The sequence below is a fragment of the Artibeus jamaicensis genome, unplaced genomic scaffold (genome assembly GCF_021234435.1).
Source record: "Artibeus jamaicensis isolate MK-2021 breed Jamaican fruit bat unplaced genomic scaffold, CSHL_Jam_final contig_2170, whole genome shotgun sequence".
NCBI classification, from domain to species: Eukaryota; Metazoa; Chordata; class Mammalia; order Chiroptera; family Phyllostomidae; genus Artibeus; species Artibeus jamaicensis.
This window is the reverse complement of record NW_026521445.1, coordinates 4,109,194-4,131,194: the sequence shown is the minus strand read 5'-3', so window position 1 is coordinate 4,131,194 and position 22,001 is coordinate 4,109,194. Positions and strand designations below refer to the sequence as shown.

At 38.2% G+C, this 22,001-nt stretch overlaps 1 protein-coding gene across 5 annotated transcripts in view; it reads left to right on the top strand.

Moving 5' to 3' along the window:
- The window catches only part of DTL (denticleless E3 ubiquitin protein ligase homolog), a 108,930-nt gene that overhangs the window by 32,792 nt on the left and 54,137 nt on the right, over window positions 1–22,001 (top strand). For 4 of the 5 annotated variants that reach the window (XR_005081355.2, XR_008390276.1, XM_037136983.2 and 1 more), the window contains exons 12-15: window positions 6,026–6,115; window positions 8,340–8,472; window positions 17,181–18,013; window positions 20,066–20,176. Coding sequence is in view for 3 of the 5 variants with exons in the window: in XM_037136983.2 (XP_036992878.2) it covers window positions 6,026–6,115; window positions 8,340–8,472; window positions 17,181–18,013; window positions 20,066–20,164 (1,155 nt within the window). In the remaining 2 variants the exon portion in view is untranslated. Of the gene's footprint in view, window positions 1–6,025; window positions 6,116–8,339; window positions 8,473–17,180; window positions 18,014–20,065; window positions 21,946–22,001 lie in introns of those variants that run through there. The other variant, XM_037136980.2, reaches the window with a different exon arrangement.

Here is a 22,001-nt window from a genome sequence, read left to right as displayed (position 1 = left end):
CTTAGTGTAGACCTCTTTGGGTCCAACTTGTTTGAGACTCTCTGAGCTTCCCGGCCTTAATGTGTCTTTTTCCTTCAGCAGATTAGGGAAGGTTTTGGCCATTATTTCTTCAAATAGGTTCTCAATCCCTTGTTCGCTGTCTTCTCCTTTTGGTATTCCCATGATGCAGATGTTAATTACCCTTCATGTTGTCCAAAATGTTTCTTAAGCTCTCCTCATTTTTTAAAAATTCTCTTTTTGTTGCTCTGCCTGGTGCTTTTTTTCTACATTGTGTTTCAAATCACTGGTTTAATCTTCTGCTTCATGTAACCTACCGTTTATTCTTTCCAGTATATTATTTATTTCAGGTGTTACACTATTTCTGACTGGTCCTTTTTTATGGTTTCTAGTTTTTGTCTTTTTCCATGCTGTTGAGTATCTTTATAATCATTACTCTAAACTCTGTGGTAAATTGCTTGCCTCTGTTTCATCTAGCTCTTCTTCTGGAGAATTCTCTTGTTCTTTCATTTGGGTTCTATTTGTCTTCCCATTTAGGCTGCCTCTTTGTGTTTGCTTCTATGTATTAGAGCTGCAAAGACTCTGGTGCAGGTCTTTGTCAGATCTTTGCAGGTCTTTGCTGCTTGTGACTGGCCCTGGTCAACGTGTTTGAAGCTATCAGGTCCACAGCATGTGGCTCCCTCTGTTGGTCCTGTTTGTGTGTCTAGACAAAGAGCCAGGTTGCTCATATCAGCAGCGGACCCTGGGGAGGGTCAGCTGAAGTCTCATAGATCTTCTAGAAATCTGCCGTAGCTGTTAAACTAATCAATGATATGGCCTAAAGCTATAATCAGCATCCTAGCTTATGTACCACAGGGCAGGGCAGAATTATTCCTACAAGTGGGACTCTTACTCCCCTTAGGGTGATGCCACTTGGAAAGGAGACCCCTGGCTGAGAACTGTGACTTCTGCAGTATAAGGAATGACTCAGTACAGGGATCCTAGCATTCATTCCTCCAGTTTTCTCCCCAGAGCCACCAATCCTAGACTCTCCTCAAGTGTTTTTAATCCAGTCTGCCCTCCCTCTGTCAGAGCCCAGGTTAAGTGGCTACAAACGAAATTTTGTGTGTTCTTTAAGAGGCTCTCTGCATCTCCAGGAGTCTCTCCTTGGCAGACAGAAACCCTGCTGCTTTTCACAGTTGGATGTTATCCAGCTTCCTTTCTAGCTCCGGTGCTGTAGTCTGGGGAGCCCAGCTTAGGGTTTAGATCCCACACTTCTCAGGGGGAACCCCCCAGCCACTGAAATATCCCTCCAGAACTTCAGCTGCAGCCCATGGGAGCCCAGCCAGCCCTCTAGCATCTCCTCACTCCCTATCAGTCACATTATGGTGAAGTGGTTTCTTCTGTCTATCCAAGGTTATAAGGCTTCTCTCTAGCTAGTGTTTAGTTGCTTATTCAGGATGATTGCTCTGCAATTTAGTTGTAATTCCAAATTGGTCCTGGGAAGAGGTTAGTATAGTTTCCACTTACTTCTCTGCCATCTTCGGTCTGTCTCCATTCTGGATTTTAGAGTCAGAGGTTCCATATTATCAAATCTCTTAAGAGAAATTATATCATTTTTAGTCCTGCCAACTTCTAGGAAGACTGTGTTGTCTTAGGACAAGGGTACACCCTTCTCGGCTATGAAGCATAATTCTTCAGCTTAATTTTATATGGTCCTGAGGGAAGTAGTAAAAATCATTTCTCTATATACCTACAGTTGCAAAAAGGCAACACTACCTTATTAATAGCTTTTAGTAACACTATCCTAGATGGTCACAAGGTGGAGATATTATTCTATCCAAGATGCTTTTGTGTTTGGCTTTGCCTCTTTTTCTACAACATATTTTTTATTTGTATTTTTAAATGAAAATTTGCTTATAAAACATATTTTAGACTCCCATCTTGTGAGAAGTTTTCACCTAGTTTCTTGTCTATAAGATTCTCCTGATTTGAGCTTTAAACTTTTAACAATATGTGTCACTAGCACTAATGTTTCTCTTACATTTTAAATTATGAGTTTCAAATTTGGTCTTATATCTTTTTAAGTTTCTTTCTTCTTAAAAAAATCAGATATATCAAAAAGCATAATAAAGGATTGTCCAAAAATACTTATGCCCTGATCTTTTAAAAAATTATTTTAAATCAATTTCTTAATAATATACATTAAGACATAGATACAGTTTTATTGCCAGTTCTTACAAAGTTCCTCCCTAGCCTTGTTTGCTAGTACAAAGATCTTTTTTTGGTGGTTTCAGGGAATGAGGGTTGAGGGATACTCCCTGAGGATATGAAGTAAAGATACTCAGCAGTTGTTAGTAACCCATCTTCAGGTACCTAATTAGTGGCTGTCACATACATGGGTGACCCTTTCTGAATTCTAGGCTGGGTCATGTGTTAGTGCTGAATGACGTGGGTCAGACAGGATGTTCTCCTGCCCGTCCACACATAACTCAGCGTGCAGACTCTGATATTTGAGATCCTGGCAAGCTTACTGCTCCTAAAATTGAATTAGCCTAGTGAGGTGGCTCAGTTTCTCTTTTCCATGATAACACAAGGGGGTTGGGCCTTTAAATTTTTTTTTACACAAGCTGAATATCCATCCTGCTAAGTTGTGTTATAACTCTGCTGCATTTCCAAAAAGTCAGAATTCTCTCAAGTTTTGGTATTTTCCCCACACTTAAAAGTTCATGGGTATAAGAAGACATGAGTGAAAGAAGGAAGTTCTGGATCTTGAGACACAAGAGAATGCCTTTTTAATTCTCACCACTGCCCAGCAAAAGGGGAAATATAATATAGACTGATTCTGATGTCAAAGACTTAAAAATAAAAAGGTTTAATGTTGTAATTTTTTCTTTTAAATTTTCTACCCCTTGTGACACCCTCACCCATACTCCCCCCTTCCCTGGTTCACTTCTAACAGAGCCACTGAATAGTACTGAAGTGGTTATAAATAAACTGACTTGGCATAGTCATTCTACCACCGACTGGCAAAGCACTGAGCCTGACACTTTAGGAAGTGTAAATGATCTCATGGCAGAAATAAAGATTAGATTCGATTTCTTACTGGACCGAGTAAGGACATTTTTTTGAGGAAAGGTACTGATCTCTTTAGTATGTTTAAACATATAAAATGTTTGATGAGGTCTGTAGGATAGAGCCAGTTACTACTAGAGAGGTACCTTTGTAGTTCTGGGAGTTCGACTTTGGCATTCTTGTGCCTTGAATTAAAGTCTTTGTAACAAAGTGGAATATGTAAGAGAGGACAATTTTCTGTGTTTTGACCATTTCCAGAATGCAGAGATGTAAATGTCTCTTGGACTTAATAGTCTCCTCTTCCTTCTTAAAAGTAGAGGGAGGCTTTTTAAAAAAATTTAATTATGTAACTATGGCAATGTTTTTTATAGCAATAATGAGCATAAGTAAAAATTTATCTGAATACAAATGATTTAAAAGCCACGTGAGTTTCATTAGAGGAAAGTAATCTTCCTGGAAGCAGTCATTAAGTTAAGTATAACTGTATCATACTAGGATAGTCACAATCTGCATTCATAAATATTTATTGGACATTAGTTCTCATTTCAGCTTTATAACATGCTCCTCCCTCCACTTTTTTTTTTACTTAGGTAGAATTTATATAAGATGAAATTCACCATTTTAGTTATTTTAATTTGTACACTTCAGTGATTTTAAGTATAATCACAATATTATGTATTTATCACCACCATGTCATTTCCAAACATTTTTATTGCTCCAGAAAGAAACTCTGTACCCTTTACAACTCACTCTCCATTTTCCTCGGCCCTTGGCAACCACTAACCTATGTTCTGTTTCTATGGATTTGCCTATTCTGGACATTTCATATAAATGGAATTATGTAATATGTGATTTTTTATGTCTGAGTTCTTTCACTTACCATGTTTTTAAGGTTATTGTTGTTGCATGTATCTGTACTTCATTCTGTTTTATGGCTGAACATTTCACTGTATGTTCTGTGTAGTCCACATTTTATTTATCCATTCATAAGTTGGTGGATATTGGGATTATTCCAGTCTTTAGCTTTTTTTAATAAAACTACTAAAAAGTTGAACATTTATGTACAAGTTTTTGTTTGGACATGTTTTCACTTCTCCTGGGAAACTATACCTAAGACTAGAATTTCTGGGTCGTATGGAAATTAATTCTATGTTTAACTTTTTGAGGAATCTTCCCTTCACTTTTAATACTATGTCAAGTGCCCGGATCATGGTAATTATTCAAGACATGCTAATTTTTAATGTCATTTTATTATTCCTATGTTATTGTCAAGTTGTATAAAAAGTTTTTTAAGGGGTCTTGTCCTTTGTTTTTTGCTCTTAGATCCTGTAGATAAATGCAATGATGTTCATACATTCTGGTAGATGTTTGGTTGTCTTGAAATTTATTTTGATTTTTGAGTATACATTTAGGTTCTCCAAGGTATTGTAAAATCTGGAAACTGACCAAGGGGCAGTATCATGACATGAAAATCTAGAGGCAACAGCAGAGTAAACGAGTGGAGTAGAATAATGTACTTCTTTCTACGAGGGAGGGCCAAGAGGACATGAGGATTTCCTTTTCCTTTTAACTTGTTGCTACCAGACCTGCTTGGGTCTTTGTTAATTAGAAACTTAATGGGCTGGGGCCCATTAGTAGAGGAGGAAGGAGAATTTCTATGGCTATTGAGATAGTTAAAGATTATCTTGAAAGTCTTTTTTAAAATATGCTAACTCAAAGGAGAATAAGTCATTGTTCTCTGTGACAGGGTAGGAGTAGGCAGTAAGTGAAATACCTGTAGATAGTACTCAGAAAAAGCTTTCCTATCTGTTAAACTTTAATTCACGCAGCAAGGCAAATTAAATTAGACTCTGGTTTTTGTCTTTTTGCTTTTTGAATCATTATATATGTGCCATTTAACCCAAGAGAGAAAAGTAGTAATAAGTTGGATAACCTTATGATTCATTGTGTCAAATCTCTTAGCTACACTTTGAGGAATCTATTAAGTTTACTTAGTCATACAAATATTCTTTCCGGAGTCGCCTCCACTTTCTTTATATAAATGAGCAATGATTCAGAGCCTCAGAAAATGAAGAGAATAATTTCTCCTTTTCAAACACATACTAATAATAGTTATGTGAGTTTGTACTCCATATTGTGCTGATTAATTCCCAGGGCCTCTGAGAGGGATTGGCGACTCTTGAATCAGACAGCTGTCAAATGCATATTATTAGCGGCATCCAATGAGGGGGAAAATATGATTTTAGTCACGTGTGCAATACTTCACAATATGACCCTTCTTTTTCATACCTTAAAATGTGGCAACACTTATTTGAAAATTCAAGTCTTCTTTAAGCAAATTAACTGAAACAAAATTTTAGAGGAATTTTTCTTCCAAAAAGGATATTGTCATATAAAATATAGTTTATATCCTCTAAAATGAGGGGGTATATAACTTTGGACTTTGATAAAAGTTAGTGAGTCTTCTTTTGGAAGAAACACTTATCTTCTTGTCCCAAGAATGATGATAGCATGTTAGGTACCTTCATGTTGTGTCCCTGAAGGTAGGCGGCTAGAGAAGATCTGAAAATGTCTAGGCAATGTAAAAACGGGCTTCTACTTGAACTGTACTACCTAGCAGGTGAACCTCATCCTTCCATAAAGTTTACCAGCTAAAAGGTGAGGGACAACACCAATCTTGAATTTTAGTCAAAATATGTATACCTAGATGGCCCAGATTTGAAATAAGACCTAAACTAGAATCTAAGCTCATTATTTACTTACTTTAGTTCTTTCCTGTTTTCTCAGATTGATGACAAAAATATTTTTATTACTCATTGGGACTCTTTTTCTAATATAAGTAGGCATACACAGGGGCCTTTCGTAACATTCCTAAAGATCTCTAAGACATGAATATGAAGAGATTCAAAGCCTTTAGCTGGGAGAACTAACACAACTCTGCTGACTTTGTTTGTTTGTTTGTTGGTGCACAAAGGTGTCCACGCCCTGGCATCCTCCAACTGTGCTCCTGGGTCATTCTCAAGAGGTCACATCTGTGTGCTGGTGTCCGTCAGATTTCACAAAGGTTTGTAAACAAATACCCATAGTTGGTTTAAAAAGTAGATCATAGATCTGTGGGTTTTCCTACCTTTCTCTAACAACAGAGAAATTGTATTATGCAGTAAGGTAAAGGATTGATTTCTTGGTTTCCTAGAGTCATTCTTTTCATAAACAGAATTAAGTTTCTAACCTAATTAAAACAATCTTAAACTCTAAGGTAAAAGAAAATCTAAGGTAAGATCTTCTCTTTTTAATTTTCTATGTGTTATAAATGTGGTGTATTGAAGGTAACATCTTGATTGTACTTCACAGTCCCGCTTGGATTTTCGCATGCCTAAAAAATGCTTAGTGTGAAGTACTACTATGTTAGGTTATCTGTGGCTAAACTACACAAGAAGTAGTTCCAAAGTGTTTTAGATGCTCTGGAAAGAAGAAAATATCGTCACTTAAAAAAAAAGTGTTTCAGTAGTGAAGACAAATAAGTAACCTGAAATGTAGAAAGGCGAGAAACATAAACTCCTACATGTATAGGTAGGGGTTTCACATAACATTAGCCCAAGTTCTATTCTCTCCCAGCTCCTGCTACCTCTGGTCTTTGGGTTATTCTGCATTTATACAAAATCTCAATTATGTAGAGAGCCATCTTTCTCTTCATTTTGACCTTTCAAGGTTTTGTTGCCTATTGTTCCCATCTGTTATGTTCCAGAAACTTCTCGTGGTCTCGTCTACTCTGGCGTCTAGCCCTGTCTAATGATTTCTGTGGTCAGCTTCATGTAGACTTTCTTTTTTTAAGTCATTGCTTTAATTACTAATAATTACATTGACATTATACTAGTGACACTTTTTTCCTCTGAGATTTCATGTTATTTACAGTGAAATATCTCCTTTTAACATGAAGTTCTGTATCATCATAGAACTTACTATGATGGTTTCTTTAATTATCCAGTTAATTATGTCATCTCTTTGCAGCCATCATATGTTGCCCTTATCTCTGTGCACAGAAAGAAATGGCAGGGCTGTTTTCCAATACTAATCTAATGACCACCTTTTTAAAAAGTTCTTTGAAATAATTTTGTCCCTAGCTTAGAGTTAGGAAGGTAAAATATGGTTTAAAAAAAAGATCTAGCCTTGGAAATTGGAAAAATTTGGATTTATTAGATATGCCACCCAATTATGGTGAGCTTGGACAAGTAACTTTGTTCCTATTTTGTAGATGAGATTATTTAAGTACAAGGATTTTTATACTGTGAGAATTAAATAAGATAAAGAATGCAAATTGTCAGACACAGGTGCTCTATAAATAATAACTCCTGTTACTACAGACTCTAGAGTAACTGGGGATTCCAGGCATTTTTCGTTGAGCAGTTAAGTACGTGTCTTCTTTTGGCCTCCCAGTAAGGAAAGGAAAAAGCTCCTAGTCTCTTGGGGGCCAAGATTTAAGAGAACGTGTGTGGGGGGTTTTTTTTCTATCTCTTTAGTGACTGAAATAGAGAAATTATATAAACAAATGCTGGGAAATAGCTCTGGTACCAGTGGCCATTTGCCACAAGCCCTTCAAGCTGGACTTTCTCTGCCATAAAAGGCTTGGGACCAAGATCAGGAATGGTCACATATTTTTAAAGGGGCAAAGGTTATTTTTAACTTCCAGCTTAGTGAACTTGTTTTACCATATTGCTCCTTTACCTATCTGGGGGGAAAAAGTCTCGGGATTGGTTTCATTCTGCTTGTCATAGCCTACTAGAGTCATGGACTAAGTCTGATCTTGGAACTGATCCCATTACTTCAGCAGTAAGCCAGAACATGCAGAATTCAGAAGAAAGTTTTAGAAATTGAATGTCAGTGGCATACACGGATTGATGATCTAAGAGAAGGAGAAAGCAAAAAGGGTTTCTTAATGAAATATTTCATAGTTACATAGAAGATGATAAAGATAATGACTTGCCCAACTTATTGAGTAAAATGAAATGAACATGGTTTGTAGTAGAGCTTTAGGTTAATAAGAGATGATTGCTAACAAAAGACATACCAGAAGGATGTATATCAAAAAGAAACTAGAGAATTCACTTTGGAAATTTGCAATGATTCCTAAGAACAAGGGATAGAAATATATGATCTTTCAGATGCCGTTTTCTATATCCTGTTATATCAAGCAAAATAATTTTCCAGTCATGAGCCCTTAAGACACATGTACTTTTTACTTTGTCACAAATGTTTGATTAAAACTTAACTCCCTTTCTGGTTCTCATTAGATTGCTACCTGCTCTGATGACAATACACTGAAAATCTGGCGCTTGAATAGAGGTTTGGAGGAGAAGTCAACAGATAAGCTCTCCGTAGTGGGTTGGGCCTCTCAGAAGAAAAAAGAGGCAAGAGCTGACCTAGGTAAGGATCCCATACATTCTTCTACTTTTTTTATGTTTTGATTGGCTTAGTTCTGCTGTACAGAGTGATAAGCTAAGACCTGCTGTTGTGTTGCTATATATTTTTTAAAGATTTTATTTATATATTTTCAGGGAGAGGGAGGGAGGGAGAAAGAGAAGGAGGAAAACATCAATGTGAGAGAGAAACATCAGTTGGCTGCCTCTCACACACCCCTAACCAGGGATCTGGCCCACAACTCATGCATGTGCCCTGACTGGGGATCAAACCAGTGACCTTTCAGCTCACAGGCCAGTGCTCAGTCCACTGAACCACAACACCCAGGGCTGTGTTGGTACAGTTTTAAAGAAAAATATCTTGACATTTTTTTCTTTTCAGTAAAAACTTTCTGAATTCTACTGTGTTTGTCATCTACACAAGATACTTAAATGCACTGGTGGTTTTATTTGTAAAATATTTATTGAATGCCTACTATGTGCTAGGCACTGCTCTAAGTTGCTGGGAATTCAACAATGAACAAAAGAATCAAGAATTCCAAAGATATAAATGAAGGCTACATGTTAGCATGAGAAACAGTAAACAAATTAAAGTCATATTAAAACAAATATGTACTATGCCAGATAACAGGATTGCTTAGGAAAAGGGGAAGGGGGGAGCTTGGCAAAGTGTGCTATTAGAAAAAATTATAAATGAGGTGCACAGGGATGCTTCAATGAAAAGATGTCTGGGTAAAGAAAGTGAAGTAGTGAACCACGTGGATGTTCTGGAAGACAAAAGAGCAAATGCAAAGACCCTGAAGCAGCAGCAGGCCTGGCAGTACAGGGTAGACAAAAGTAGCTTACAGTTGTAAGTATACAAAACACAGAGCTTATTCTTCTATTCTTTATTAATTATTGTCTTTTATTCCATATGAACAACTGTAAACGTACTTTTGCCCCACCCTGTATGAATGTACCGTAAATACACCTATTTAAAGTATACAGTTCAGTGATCTTTAATATATTCAGAGCTAGGCAGTATTTTTAACACCTAAAATGAGGGTTCCAATATCTCCTTATCCTTATGAACATTTGTTATTCTTCTTTTTTATTTTAACCATCCTTGTGAGCGTCAAGTGCTATCTTGTTGTAGTTTTGGTTTGGATTTTTCCCTGATGGCTAATGATGATGAGTATCCTTTCCTGTGCTTATTGGTCATTTGTGTATTTTCCTTCAAGAAGTACCTGTGCAGATTCTTTGCCCATATTTTAACTGGGTTATTTGTCTTTTTATTGTTAGGTTGTAAACATTCTTTATCTATTCTGGAGATAAGTCCCTTGTCATATAGTGACTTGCAAATGTGCTTTTCTTATTCTGTAAGTTATCTTTCATTTTCTTGGTGTTCTCCTTTGACACAAAATTTTCTAATTTTCATGAAGTACAGTTTATCTCTTTTTTATTGTCTTTTCTGTTTTTGGTGGTGTGTCTAAGAAACCATTGCCTAACCCAAGTTCACAAAGATTTACTCCTTTGTTTTTCTTCTAGCTAAGAGTTGTTGTATTTTAGGGCTGTATCCATTTTGTGTTTATTTTTGTGTACACTATGAGACAAGGATCCAAATTAATCCTTTGCATTCTGGATATATTCTAGCTTTTTTTCACTATCATTTGCTCAAGAGTCTGTTCTTTAACCTATTGAATTGTTTTGGCTTCCTTGTGAAAATCACATGACTATAAATGTAAGGGTTTATGTGCTGTTATTTCTGGGCTCTCAATTCTATTCCATTGATCTATTGTATATGTCTGTCGTTATGCAGGTAACACATTGTTTTGATTACTGTAGCTTTGTGGTAGGTTTTGAAATTGGAAAGTCTGAGTCTCCAATTTTCTTTCTCTCTTTTTTTAAAGATTGCTTTCACTATTTTGGGTCTCTCTTATTTCTATATAAATTTTTACCATTTTGTCAATTTTTGCAAAAAGTCTCTGGGATTTTGATAGGTATTACATTGAATCTGCATACCAGTTTTGGTAGTATTGTCCTGTTACCAATGTTAAGTCTTCTGATCCATGAACATGGGATTTCTGTCTGCTGCCTTGTCTTTATATGTACTTTTCTTTCCCTAATCTTAGAAAACATAAAAGAGAAGAATCATATGAGGGGGGAAATCCATCAATATTTTTTTAATATATATTTTTACTTTATTGTATGCCATTACATTTGTTCAATTTTCCCCTCACCGTTCCCCTCCACCCTGCACACCACTCCCCCACCATACCCCCCTTTAGTTCATGAACATGTGTCTCAGGTTCTTTAGATTCTATATTTCCCCTACTATTCTTACCCTCCCCCCTATCTATTTTCTATCTGCTGTCTATGCTACTTATTTTCTGTACCTTCTGCTCCCACTCCCCTATTGCTAACCCTACACGTGATCTTCATTTCTATGGTTCACTCCTGATCTAGTTGTCCTTTTTTTTTTTTTAAAGATTTTATTTATTTATCTTTCGAGGGGAAGGGCAGGAGAGAGGGAGAGAAATATCAATGTATGGTTGCCTTTTTGCGTCCCCTGCTGGGAATTGGCCTGCAGGGAACCAGCCTGCAACCCAGGCATATGCCCTGACTGGGAATCGAACCACGATCCTTTGATTCGCAGGCCCGCGCTCAATCCACTGAGCTACACCAGCCAGGGCTCTAGTTGTCCTTTTAATTTGCTTTTGTTTTAGGTGTGGTTGTTAATAACTGTGAGTTTGCTGTCCTTTCACTGTTCATCTTTTTTATCTTCTTTTTCTTAGGTAAGTCCCTTTAACATTTTATATAATAAGGGCTTGATGATGATGAACTCCTGGAATTTGATCTTATCTGAGAAGCACTTTATCTGCCCTTCCATTCTAAATGAAAGCTTTGCGGGATAGAGCAATCTTGAATGTAGGTCTTTGGATTTCATGACTTGGAATACTTCTTTCCAGCCCCTTCTTGCCCATAAGGTCTCTTTTGAGAAATCCGCTGACAGTCTGATGGGAACTCCTTTGTAGGTGACTGTCCCCTTATCTCTTGCTGCTTCTAGGATTCTCTCCTTCATTTTAATCTTGGCTAATGTAATGATGATGTGCCTTGGTGTGTTCCTTCTTGGATCCAACCTCTTTGGGACTCTGAGCTTCCTGGAAGTCTATTTCCTTTGCCAGAATGGGGAAGTTCTCTTTTATTATTTGTTCAAATAAGGTTTCCACTCGTGGCTGTTCCTCTTCCACTTCTGGTAACCCTATAATTCGGATGTTGGAACATTTAAAGATGTCCTGGAGGTTCCTACTCATTTTTTTTGAATTCTTGTTTCTTCATTCTTTTCTGTTTGGTCATTTTTTCCTTCCTTCTGGTCTATTCCCTTGATTTGAGTCCAAGTTTCCTTTCCATTACTATTGGTTTCCTGTGCATTTCCATTCATTTCAATTAGTCTAGCCTTCATATGTTTCTCTTAATTTGTGGCTAAAATCAACCAGTTCTGTGAGCATCCTGATCATGTGTTTTGAACTGTGCATCTGAAAGTATGGATATTTCTTCATCACTTAGATTTATTGGCTCTGGGGCTCTGAGTTGTTCTTGAGCCATGTTTTGAGCTGTTCTTGCCTGTTACGTAAGAGGAGCAGAGCCTTAGGTGTTCACCAGGGTGGGGCCACCCAGGTCGCGGGTTTGTGATGCTGTATGTGGGGGCGGGTTCAGAGAGGGAGCAGTGGCGGTGCTCGCGGGGTAGGCCTCACCCGCCTCACCACTCGCCCTCGCCCGTTTATCTGAGCGCAAATGTACAAGCCCGCCGCCCTGCACTGCAGGGGCCTGCGAGATCTGTCTCAATGCTCACCTCTTCACTGGTTTATCTGCGTGCAAATGCGCAACCGACCAGACAGCCAGCTGCACCACGTCTTCCCTGGGTCTGCCCTTAGCTACCCCACACCTGGGATCCATGCCCTCAGCTGCCTGCGCACTGCCCGCATCAGGGGATCTTTTTTGCCCGACCTGCTCTGCTGCTGGCTTCGCCCCTCACGGGTTTAGCTGAGTGGTTTGTTGTTTTCGGACTTCGTATTGTTCGATTTTCTGTGTGGTTTGGTTGTGTTTATTGTTGTTAAAACTTTATTGTTTTTAGATTTGGTTGTGCGAGGAAGCAGTGTTTCCACCTACGCCTCCATCTTGGTGGAAATCCTCCATCAGTATTTTTACTCATGGAGAATTTTTTTTTTTTTAAGATTTTATTTATTTATCTTTAGAGGGGAAGGGAAGGAGAGAGGGTGAGAAACATCAATGTGTGGTTGCCTTTCGTGCGTCCCCTTCTGGGAACTGGCCTGCAGGGAACCTGCCTGCAACCCTGTCATGTGCCCTGACTGGGAATCAAACCGCGATTGTCTGGTTCGCAGGCCCGTGCTCAATCCACTGAGCTACACCAGCAGGGCTACTCATGGAGAATTTTAACATTTTGAGTGTTTTTTCAGATTTTTCTCCTTTATATTCTAAACAGAGTCAGAGTTATATTGTATATACATTTTAATTACTTAGGGATTTTTTTCACCGAACATGATATTCTAAGCACCTTCTATGTTATCTTTTTAGAAAATGTAAAATAGTCCACTGAGTTAGTGGTGCATTATTTACCTGGCTGTTCTTGTATAGTTGGACAATTTGCTTCCAATACTCTGTGAAAATTGTTTTATGAATTTAAGGTCCCCCCTTCCATTAACATAGATTTCCAGAGGTGAGTTTTCTATGTCAACAGCTATAACGATTTTAAGATTTTTGATGAGAAGGGTGTTGCTTCTAACTTTATTTTTAATATGTCATTAATTATTCTTAATTTTGGAATCCAAGTCCCAAAAGAAGTTCCACATATTGACCGAATTTGTATCATAATAATAACAACAACAACATATAGCCATTATTGAGTATTATATAATTGTTTTAAGGACCTACTTGGATAATCTCAGTTAATTCTCCAAATAACAAACTGAAGCTCAAGGAAGTTGGACTTACCTAAGAGTATACAGCTGTGAAGTTGAAGTAGAACCAGAGTTAAACCCTTGTAGTCTGATTCTAGAGTGTGTTTGGGAGCACTCTACAGTACTACTTTCTTTAGAACCCAACACAGCAAAGCTAGGTTCTAATAAGACCAATCTAGGGGTTATACCTAGATTTCTCCATTTCTGAGTGGTGCTGGAGTTATTCTGAATAGCACACCTGAGTGACAACCTGATGTGAGTGCCAGAGGCTAGCACACTGACCATTCAGTCCTGAAAGCCACCATCCAGCCACAGATTGGCTACTGCTAATCACACCACCATTTTGAAAATTATGTTCCTCTGTTTTCCCAATCTTCTAATGGCCACCCCAACTTTCCTGACTGTCCTGGATTGCGTATCTTCTCTTCTGGCTCTTTTAGCACACCAGCTGGAAGGCTTTAAATCCCAAGACACAGCCCCCTTCCTCTCTGCCCTATTTTTCCCAGCCAGTACCTCTCTGTGACTTACTATTCTTTCACTGTTTCAGCCAGAGATCTGACAAGGCCAATGGTTCTTAACCCTGGCTGTGTATTGGAATCACTTGTGGAGCTTTTTAAAAGTTTGTGTGTCACATAAGTTGCCTGCTGGGTCTGGGATTGAGGCCAACTACCTGTATTTTTATAAAGCTCCAACTAAGTCTAATGTGTGCAGCCAGTATCAAGAACTGCTGATCTAGGCATTATTGAGTGACAAAGATGATAATCCTTATCTTGAAGAGAAGGAAACCTAACCTGTTCTATCTTAAGTGCTTGCTGCAGTCTCGAAAGTCAGCAGAATATTTACAGAGGGTTTTTTTGTTGTTGTTAAAATATTTTTATTATCTTTAACATCTTTCCACTGGCTTATCCCCTCCCTGTACATTTTTTTAATTTAGTTATTTTTCAAGTACAGTTTTTTGTGTATTTCTCCCATCCCAGCACCCCCCCCTGCTCCTCACCTCCCTCCCATTTCTACCCCCCTTAGTTCTCGTCCCTGTGTCCTTCCTATTTGTTCCTCCAATTCCCCCCCTTTTTTTCCCCTTAAATTCCCTTCCCTCTCCCCTCTGGTCACTGTCCCTCTGTTCTCTATTTCAGTGTCTTGTTTTTATTCTGCTTGCTTGTTTGTTTTGTTGTTTAGCTTCCTGTTGCAGAGGGGTTTTTTGTTGATGCCTGGAACCTCACCTTCATCCCTCTCAGTGATAATGAAATTTCACAAACATGGTTCGATAATTCCTGGCTAGGTACATTTTAGTCACTAGACCTAAAAATGACTAAATCATCATCACCTGCCCTTCAGGTGCTTGCAGTTTAGTCCAGGAGGCAAATTTTTAGAAAAACAAAAAACAGCTATAGTATATTCTAAACATTACTCCTAGCTGTATAAACAACAGCCTTGCAAACCCTTTTCCTATGGAGAGAAGAGCTCTATGAGAGAAGAGAGAGGTTTGCGAATTGTCATCAGATCCTGGAAACATGAGGAAAATTTTTGCCTGGCAAAGAAGGGGCAGACTTGGCACGAAAACCACATGAATAAAGACAGAGATGTGACAGTGCACAGCTTGTTCGGGAAGCAGTGAGTGGTCTCCTGTAACAGGACCCTAAAGCAGCATAGTACGTACTAAGATTGAAAGGTAGAGTGAGGCCAGGTGGCAAACCCTTATATAAAAAGAAGCTACACATTGAATGATTATTTGTAAGTTTTCTGTGTAATTTCTCAAAGGCACTAACTTTTCAGACATCTTTAGAGCAGTAACCCAGTCTGTCCTGTGTCATCAGATCTCATGCAGTGCCTCGAGTTAATGGGGGTTGATGCACTTAAGTAGATGAAGTGCTATATGGCATGTCATATTTGAATCTGTGGGTCAGTATGGTGGCATACTATCCAGCTGTTAAAGAAAAGCATAAGCCATCTCAGCGTACTTTCACTAAAGATAGAAAAGAGCAAACTGCCGAACATGTGTGTTTAATGATCCCTTGTGTTTTTTAAGGTATATACATATACCTTTGTGCTAATAAGCACATAGAAAATTGTGGAATGCACATATGAGTGAAAGAAGATGGTTGAAAAGTACTTTTTGCTGTTTACCTTATTCCCCTCTCTCTGTACTTGAATTTTTAACATGAACTTGTATTACTTTTACAATCTAATTGCTGTTAAAACTTTAAAAAAGAAAGTTTAAATTTGACCCAGAATTTTAAGTTCCGTTAACCTTCAAAGTTAATAAAATCTGCTCTTTGACCCCCCATGGTCTATTTCTCCATTATAACATCCTGAAGGAAAAGAAGTGCCCCAACTTTCCGCTACATCAGACTTCCTACTGACCTTTGGTAAACACTTCAGGTGTCTGCCACTGAAGTAACAGAGACAGACACACCTGATTTGTGCCTTACCCGGCTTCTTCTCCCCTCCCCTAGTCCTGCCTTCAAATCTGCATGTTGTAAGACTCATACTCTTTTGGGACTTTCTGCCCTAAGCAGCTCACTTTAATGGCACTAATGACTGTAGGTTGTGCAATGACTGTTGACTTGCACTGAGGAGTGTAGCAAATGAAAAGTTTCTTTCTGTGTGAAATAATAACTATAATCAATCTCTAGAACATGAATGTCAGATTTATCGCCAGACGCTTTATGGACAGACCCCTGGCTCTAGCTCCCCTTCCATTGTACATTATAACAAAATGGGGTTTTCTAGTATTGATTTTTATTGAAGTAATGGTATCATTTTGGCCATTTCTAAATATGGTTTATGAGAAAAGTTTAGGCAATTCGATTGGTAGAATTTCTCTTACCTCAAGGCAAGGCTGCTTGAGTAGTGAAAAAGCACAGGGTAAAATGTGCAGGGTAACTAACTAAATGACTGAACTTAGTAAATCTTCTAACTAAAAAGATTGTATTTTTATGTCAGGCCATTCTAAGTTCAGTTGCGTATAAAGTGCAATTAATCATTAAACTGAATTAAAATATCAGAGCTATAATTCAAAGACTTTATGGCTAAGAAATAAATAGATGTCTTCCTTGTTATTTGAAGACAGAAACACTACTCAGAAACCTAGAACTTTCCGAAGGAAAGTGAGAAAATACAGTGTTGTCTGGTGAGGCCTGAGGGGGAAGAAGCATAAAGTTTATAAGAATTTGCCTGAAGGACTTGCCATTGCATATAAACAAGGGGCAAAACACATAGAGAAAAGTTCTACTCACTGTTTAATTTGCTTTACTGAGAGCAAGCATTGAATTTCCGAAATGTTCTTTGGCTCGTGGAGAACTGTAGCCCTGTGTAAATTACAGTGGAAAACCACATGGGGCCTGATAACATTAAGAATTTGACAGAATACTTGTGGAGATTAAAAACTGTATTTTACAAATAAGGAAACTGAGGCAGAGGAGCTAAAGGGTTGTGTTCAAGTCACATGGATTACATGCCCAAGTATAGGAAAAACACTAAAATTGGTTCACCTAGATGCTTTCAATCTTTTTTTTTCCTGAATTTTATAGGTTTTTACAAGTATAAGCTTTACAGTAGGACAGTTGGGAGGCTGGCAGTTAGGAAAGGGGAAGGAAAAGTCTAAGAGGGTATGGTAAGAATCAAGTGATTTATACGATCGATTATCTGGGAACGCAACCCCTGGGTGATTAAGTTAGCTATAATTTTCCTTGACACAGATTGTGGGATTTTCTTTGGCTTTCACTTCTGACTTTTGTGGCCCTCTTTTCTTTCATAGGAACAGTGACAAGTGGCCAGAGTACTCCTGCCAAAGCCCCCAGAGTAAAGATCAGTCCATCTAGTTCCTCCCCTTCCTCAGCAGCCTGTGCTCCGAGCTGTGCTGGAGACCTCCCTCTTCCTTCCAATACTCCCACATTCTCCATTAAAACCCCTCCTGCCAAGGCCCGGTCTCCCGTTAGCAGAAGAGGCTCCATCTCCTCTGTCTCCCCCAAGCCGTCCTCATCTTTCAAGATGTCCATTAGAAACTGGATGACCCAAACACCTTCTTCATCACCACCCATCACTCCAACTGCTTGTGAGACCAAGATCACATCTCCAAGAAAAGCCCTCATTCCTGTGAGCCTAAAATCATCCCAAGCAGTGTCTTGCTCAGAGTCTAGAAATAGAGTGAAGAGGAGGCTAGACTCAAGTTGTCTGGAGAATGTGAAACAAAAGTGTGTGAAGAGTTGCAGCTGCGTGACTGAGCTTGATGACCCAGTTGAAAAGCTTCATTTGGATCTGTGCTGCCTTACTGGCAACCAGGAAGACCTTGGTAAGGACTCTCTGGGTCCTACCAAATCAAGCAAGATCGAAGGAACCAGTATGAGTGTCTCAGAGCCTCCTTCTCCTGCCAGTCCTTATGCTTCAGAGGGCTGTGGGACGCTATCTCTTCCTTTGGGATCATGTGGAGAAGGATCTGAATTGGTAGGCAAAGAGAATAGCTCCCCAGAGAACAAAAACTGGTTATTGGCCATGGCGGCCAAACGGAAGGCTGAGAATTCATCACCACGAAGTCCATCGTCTCAGACCCCCAATTCCAGGAGACAGAGCGGGAAGACTTCTCCAGGCCCAGTAAGTCAACGGTGGTGGTAGGATGCATTTCCTAACTTGAACAGGGCAGGTACAGATTCCTTCTCAGAAGTAGGGATGCTTTTAAGTAAATCTGTTTATTTTAGGGTTGCCAGACTTAGCATGTAAAAATACAGGACAGATGTTGCATAAGTTTTTATACTAAACAGTTATTTTTTTGAAATTCAAATGTAACCGGGTATGTGCTGTATTTTTATCTGGCAACCCTATTTACTCCCATTAAAGTCACTCCTGTTAAGGTCCATACCCCTCAGCCCTGCTGTCTGATTCATCAAAGCCTCCTATCCTCCAGGATATCAGTTCAGAACTACCTTCCTCCCCTCTGTTTGACATTTTCTTCCCTGCCGCTTTTTGCTTATTTTCCCCAGCCTCAAGCCATTGGCAACACATTTTATAGACTTCTTCCCTTTTTACATACAAATTGTCAACATCCACAAATAGATTACCAGTTTGTAATTAGTTTATGATTATTTAAAGTAAAGCAAAACTTAGATACCTGCACAGCAATTTAAACACAGACTCCTTCTAGATTTTAATGATTATCCCTTAGCTCTTTTAAACATCAGCTTAGTTTTACTTATCTTTTCAGGGCTCTTATTTTTCAGTTGATACACTATTTAAAGTTAGATTATTTCAAAAAGCAGAAACTGCTGACAGAAATAGATTTATAAACCTTAAAAATCAAATGACTGATTATAATGATGGAGGCAGAAGTAGCTGAGAGCATTAGGTGAGCCATGGGCAGCAGCCAAAGGGAATGAAGTTTCTGTTAATCAGTTTGTTAGTTGAGGGGAGGTGGTTAAGGAAACTTCTGTGTAGGCCATAGTAGCTCGTGCCTGTGTTACGGAGAAAGTGGTAGAATGACTAAAATGCAATCCAGAGATCATGACCAGCAACATCTGCTCTTTCAAAAGGTAGAAGCTGGATTACTGTAGGCCAGTTCTCTCACCCTCCTACTATCATGAAGCCGCCTATCCCATAATTTTAGTAATAAATTAGAAATATTTTAGAGCACAAACTTTAGCTAAGACCTTGCTACAGAACATTTTAAAAGAGAGTGTGCTGGTTCAAGATACTTGCAGTGTTAAAACAAAATTCATCAGTTCATGAATCAAACAGCATCCCATCTAGCAAATAGAAAGGAGTCCTGAGGGGCTATATAGAATCAACAGCTTTTTGTATTATTTTTATTGACTCGAGAGACAGAAACATCTATTTGTCGTTTCACTTATTTATGCATTCATTGGTTGAATTTTGTATATGCCCTGGCTTGGTATTGAACCCTCAATCTTGACATAACAGAACAATGCTCTAACCAACTAAAATACGTGGCCAGGGCAAAATGAAAAAGGCTTTCAAGGACAGAAAGGAGGAAGGGAAAGGAAAATTGAAAGAATGAATTATTTCAGACAAGGTCCCCTTTCTTTAGGAAAAGGCAGGGGGTCTATCAAGCAGATTACCTCACTGGTATTCATCAGGAAATTCCAGACTGGTTAAAGGCTACGCTCCTGGGAGAGGCTGAAACTGCAAATGGGTTATATATTACTAGTCTGGTTTGCTGAGGTGGGGCTTAGCACCTGTGACTCCATTTTGGGCTCACTTCTTTTTTAACACTGGTTTATTTTTTCAGTCTTTGAAGCTAAAGTTTCTTTAAGTTTATGTACATGGTGATAATGTAGACTTCAGAAGAGGGCAGTTAGCTGCCATTTGAATACCTGTCGTTTTAAATTTGAGAGGGTAATTTACTCATTTCAAAGAGGATAGTAGTTTTTTTGTAACGTCTTTGGTTCCTACTAGGAGGTCTAACTGGTAAATATTTCTGTTCACGTGAAAGTCCCTGCCTTATTTTTACTGTATTTGGTAAAAATCAACCAAAAGTGACATGGTCATAAAAGTATTTGAGACTGAAAGCTGTCTGACTAATAATCAAATTTCTAGGCATCCTAACGTAAAATATCTATTAGTTGTAACTTGCTACAGTAACAAGTGGACTTTTCTTAGAAAATGTCTGAAATCTAAACTTTCTTCTTCTAGGTCACTATTACTCCCAGCTCCATGAGGAAAATTTGTACCTACTTCCACAGAAAGTCTCAAGATGACTACTGTAGTCCTGAACAGTCAACAGAATTATAGATCTTAATCTGAGTAAGTTAACTGAACTTTGGCCCATTAAAACAATATATAAACACATCAAAGTGGCTCTATAAGAAAGCCACCATTTTTCATTTTTAGAGACAATCCTTTTACACATTTTCAATAAGTAGTCTTCACTTTTTCAATTATTCATATCCTTTGCTATAATGACATACCAGCATATAGTGGCAAAAAACAAGACTTGTCTCTTGTTTCTCTGAGACTTTCTATGCACAGTGTAAAGTACCTGCTGGCCAGAGCAGGAGGTCTGTCTGTGAAGGCCCGCCGCTGAAGACCCCTGGATCTGTACTGCCTCCAGCAAATATACTTGCATTTAAAATATATAATCTTTTCACTCTACTTCTTTTGGTTTTTTTTTAGTATGTATAAAAATGTGATGTTCAGATAAGTACATTTATGTTGATGTAGCGTGTGATTCAATGATAATAGTCCCTTTAGTTAAAATCATTTTTATTTTAAAGACAGTCAACTCTTTGGAAGAAGTAGAACAACACTAGAACCCTTATTTGTCTTTTTTCCCCAACTATATCTCCCACGTGAGATTTAAGTTCCCCATATTCTTGCTAAGCAATCTGCTATGTTACCAACTCAACATCACGTTCTATAAGAGGTTGTGATTTTTGCCATTTACAAGAGGAGATGTTTATAAACTCAGTAATCATATACTGAAGCTTGGGTTTGAATTCAGTCCTCAGTTCTCTGGGTGCTGCAACTTTAAATAAAACAGTCATCAGATTTTAAGAAAAATTACTGATATCATATTGATGTTTTATAAAAGAAGATTGTTCTGAGCTGAAAATCCAGAACCTCAAAAATAAATCTTGGCTTTAACTTGCTTTTTTGGATTCTCTTTATATACATAAAAAGCAATTGCCTTCTAGTATACCACTGAGTCAAAAAATCTTGGAATTTTTTATGCATTTTTAATATAGAATATATACACTAACTAAGTTATAATGTGCAAAATATCTTGAACATCCCTTCTCTTAATCAACAATTACATATTGATCATCTTGAGATGAACCGTTGTTTTATATTTGCCCCCATTGTAACTTCATAGCTTCATATACTATGTGCTATGTCCTTGGGAGGGAATGCCCATGCAATCATGAACTTTGATTTATTTTATCTATATAGTTGAGGACTGTGTAGACTTTCTTCATATTTTTGTGATACTTTTCAAATCTGTTCTTAATGATAACTCTTTAATTCCTTTGATTCTTATAAGTTAAGTTTATAACAACCAGAGCTGCCAAGGTCAGTTGGGCAGGGTTCTCCTGGTTTTATCCAAGGAGAAAAATAAAGGGAAGCCATAAAATTACTGTTCCAAAACAAAACACACAGTGTTAAGCTGAACATTTAGGAACTCTACATATATTTGCCTTTTGAATTTTGAGTGTTAGACTGGGGGACAGTGTTATTTATGATGAATCCTTGCCAATAATGCTAGCTATCTTTCTCTTGATTTGAAAGCCACTAGGGAAAATAATCCTTGAAAAAGAAAAAGATCCCTAAAGTAGATGATTTTGTTCTTTGTATTCCTGCATATCTTCTGACAACTCTACTGGGTGAAATTGGGGTAAATGTGGCTGTCAGAAGTTGCTGAGAATCTGCTGGATATAACCTGTCTCTCTTGGAAACTAGTACTTCAAATGGGTGCCAAAGGTCAAATGTAATGAGATAATTATCCCTGTTATGTGTCAGTGTCAGTGCCAGACTCTGAGCTGATCCTGAATAATAAAGCCTTTTCCCTTATCCGATGTCCTTTTTTGAGCTTTTTGCATTAACCTAGAATCAGTCTACACAAAGGAACTGT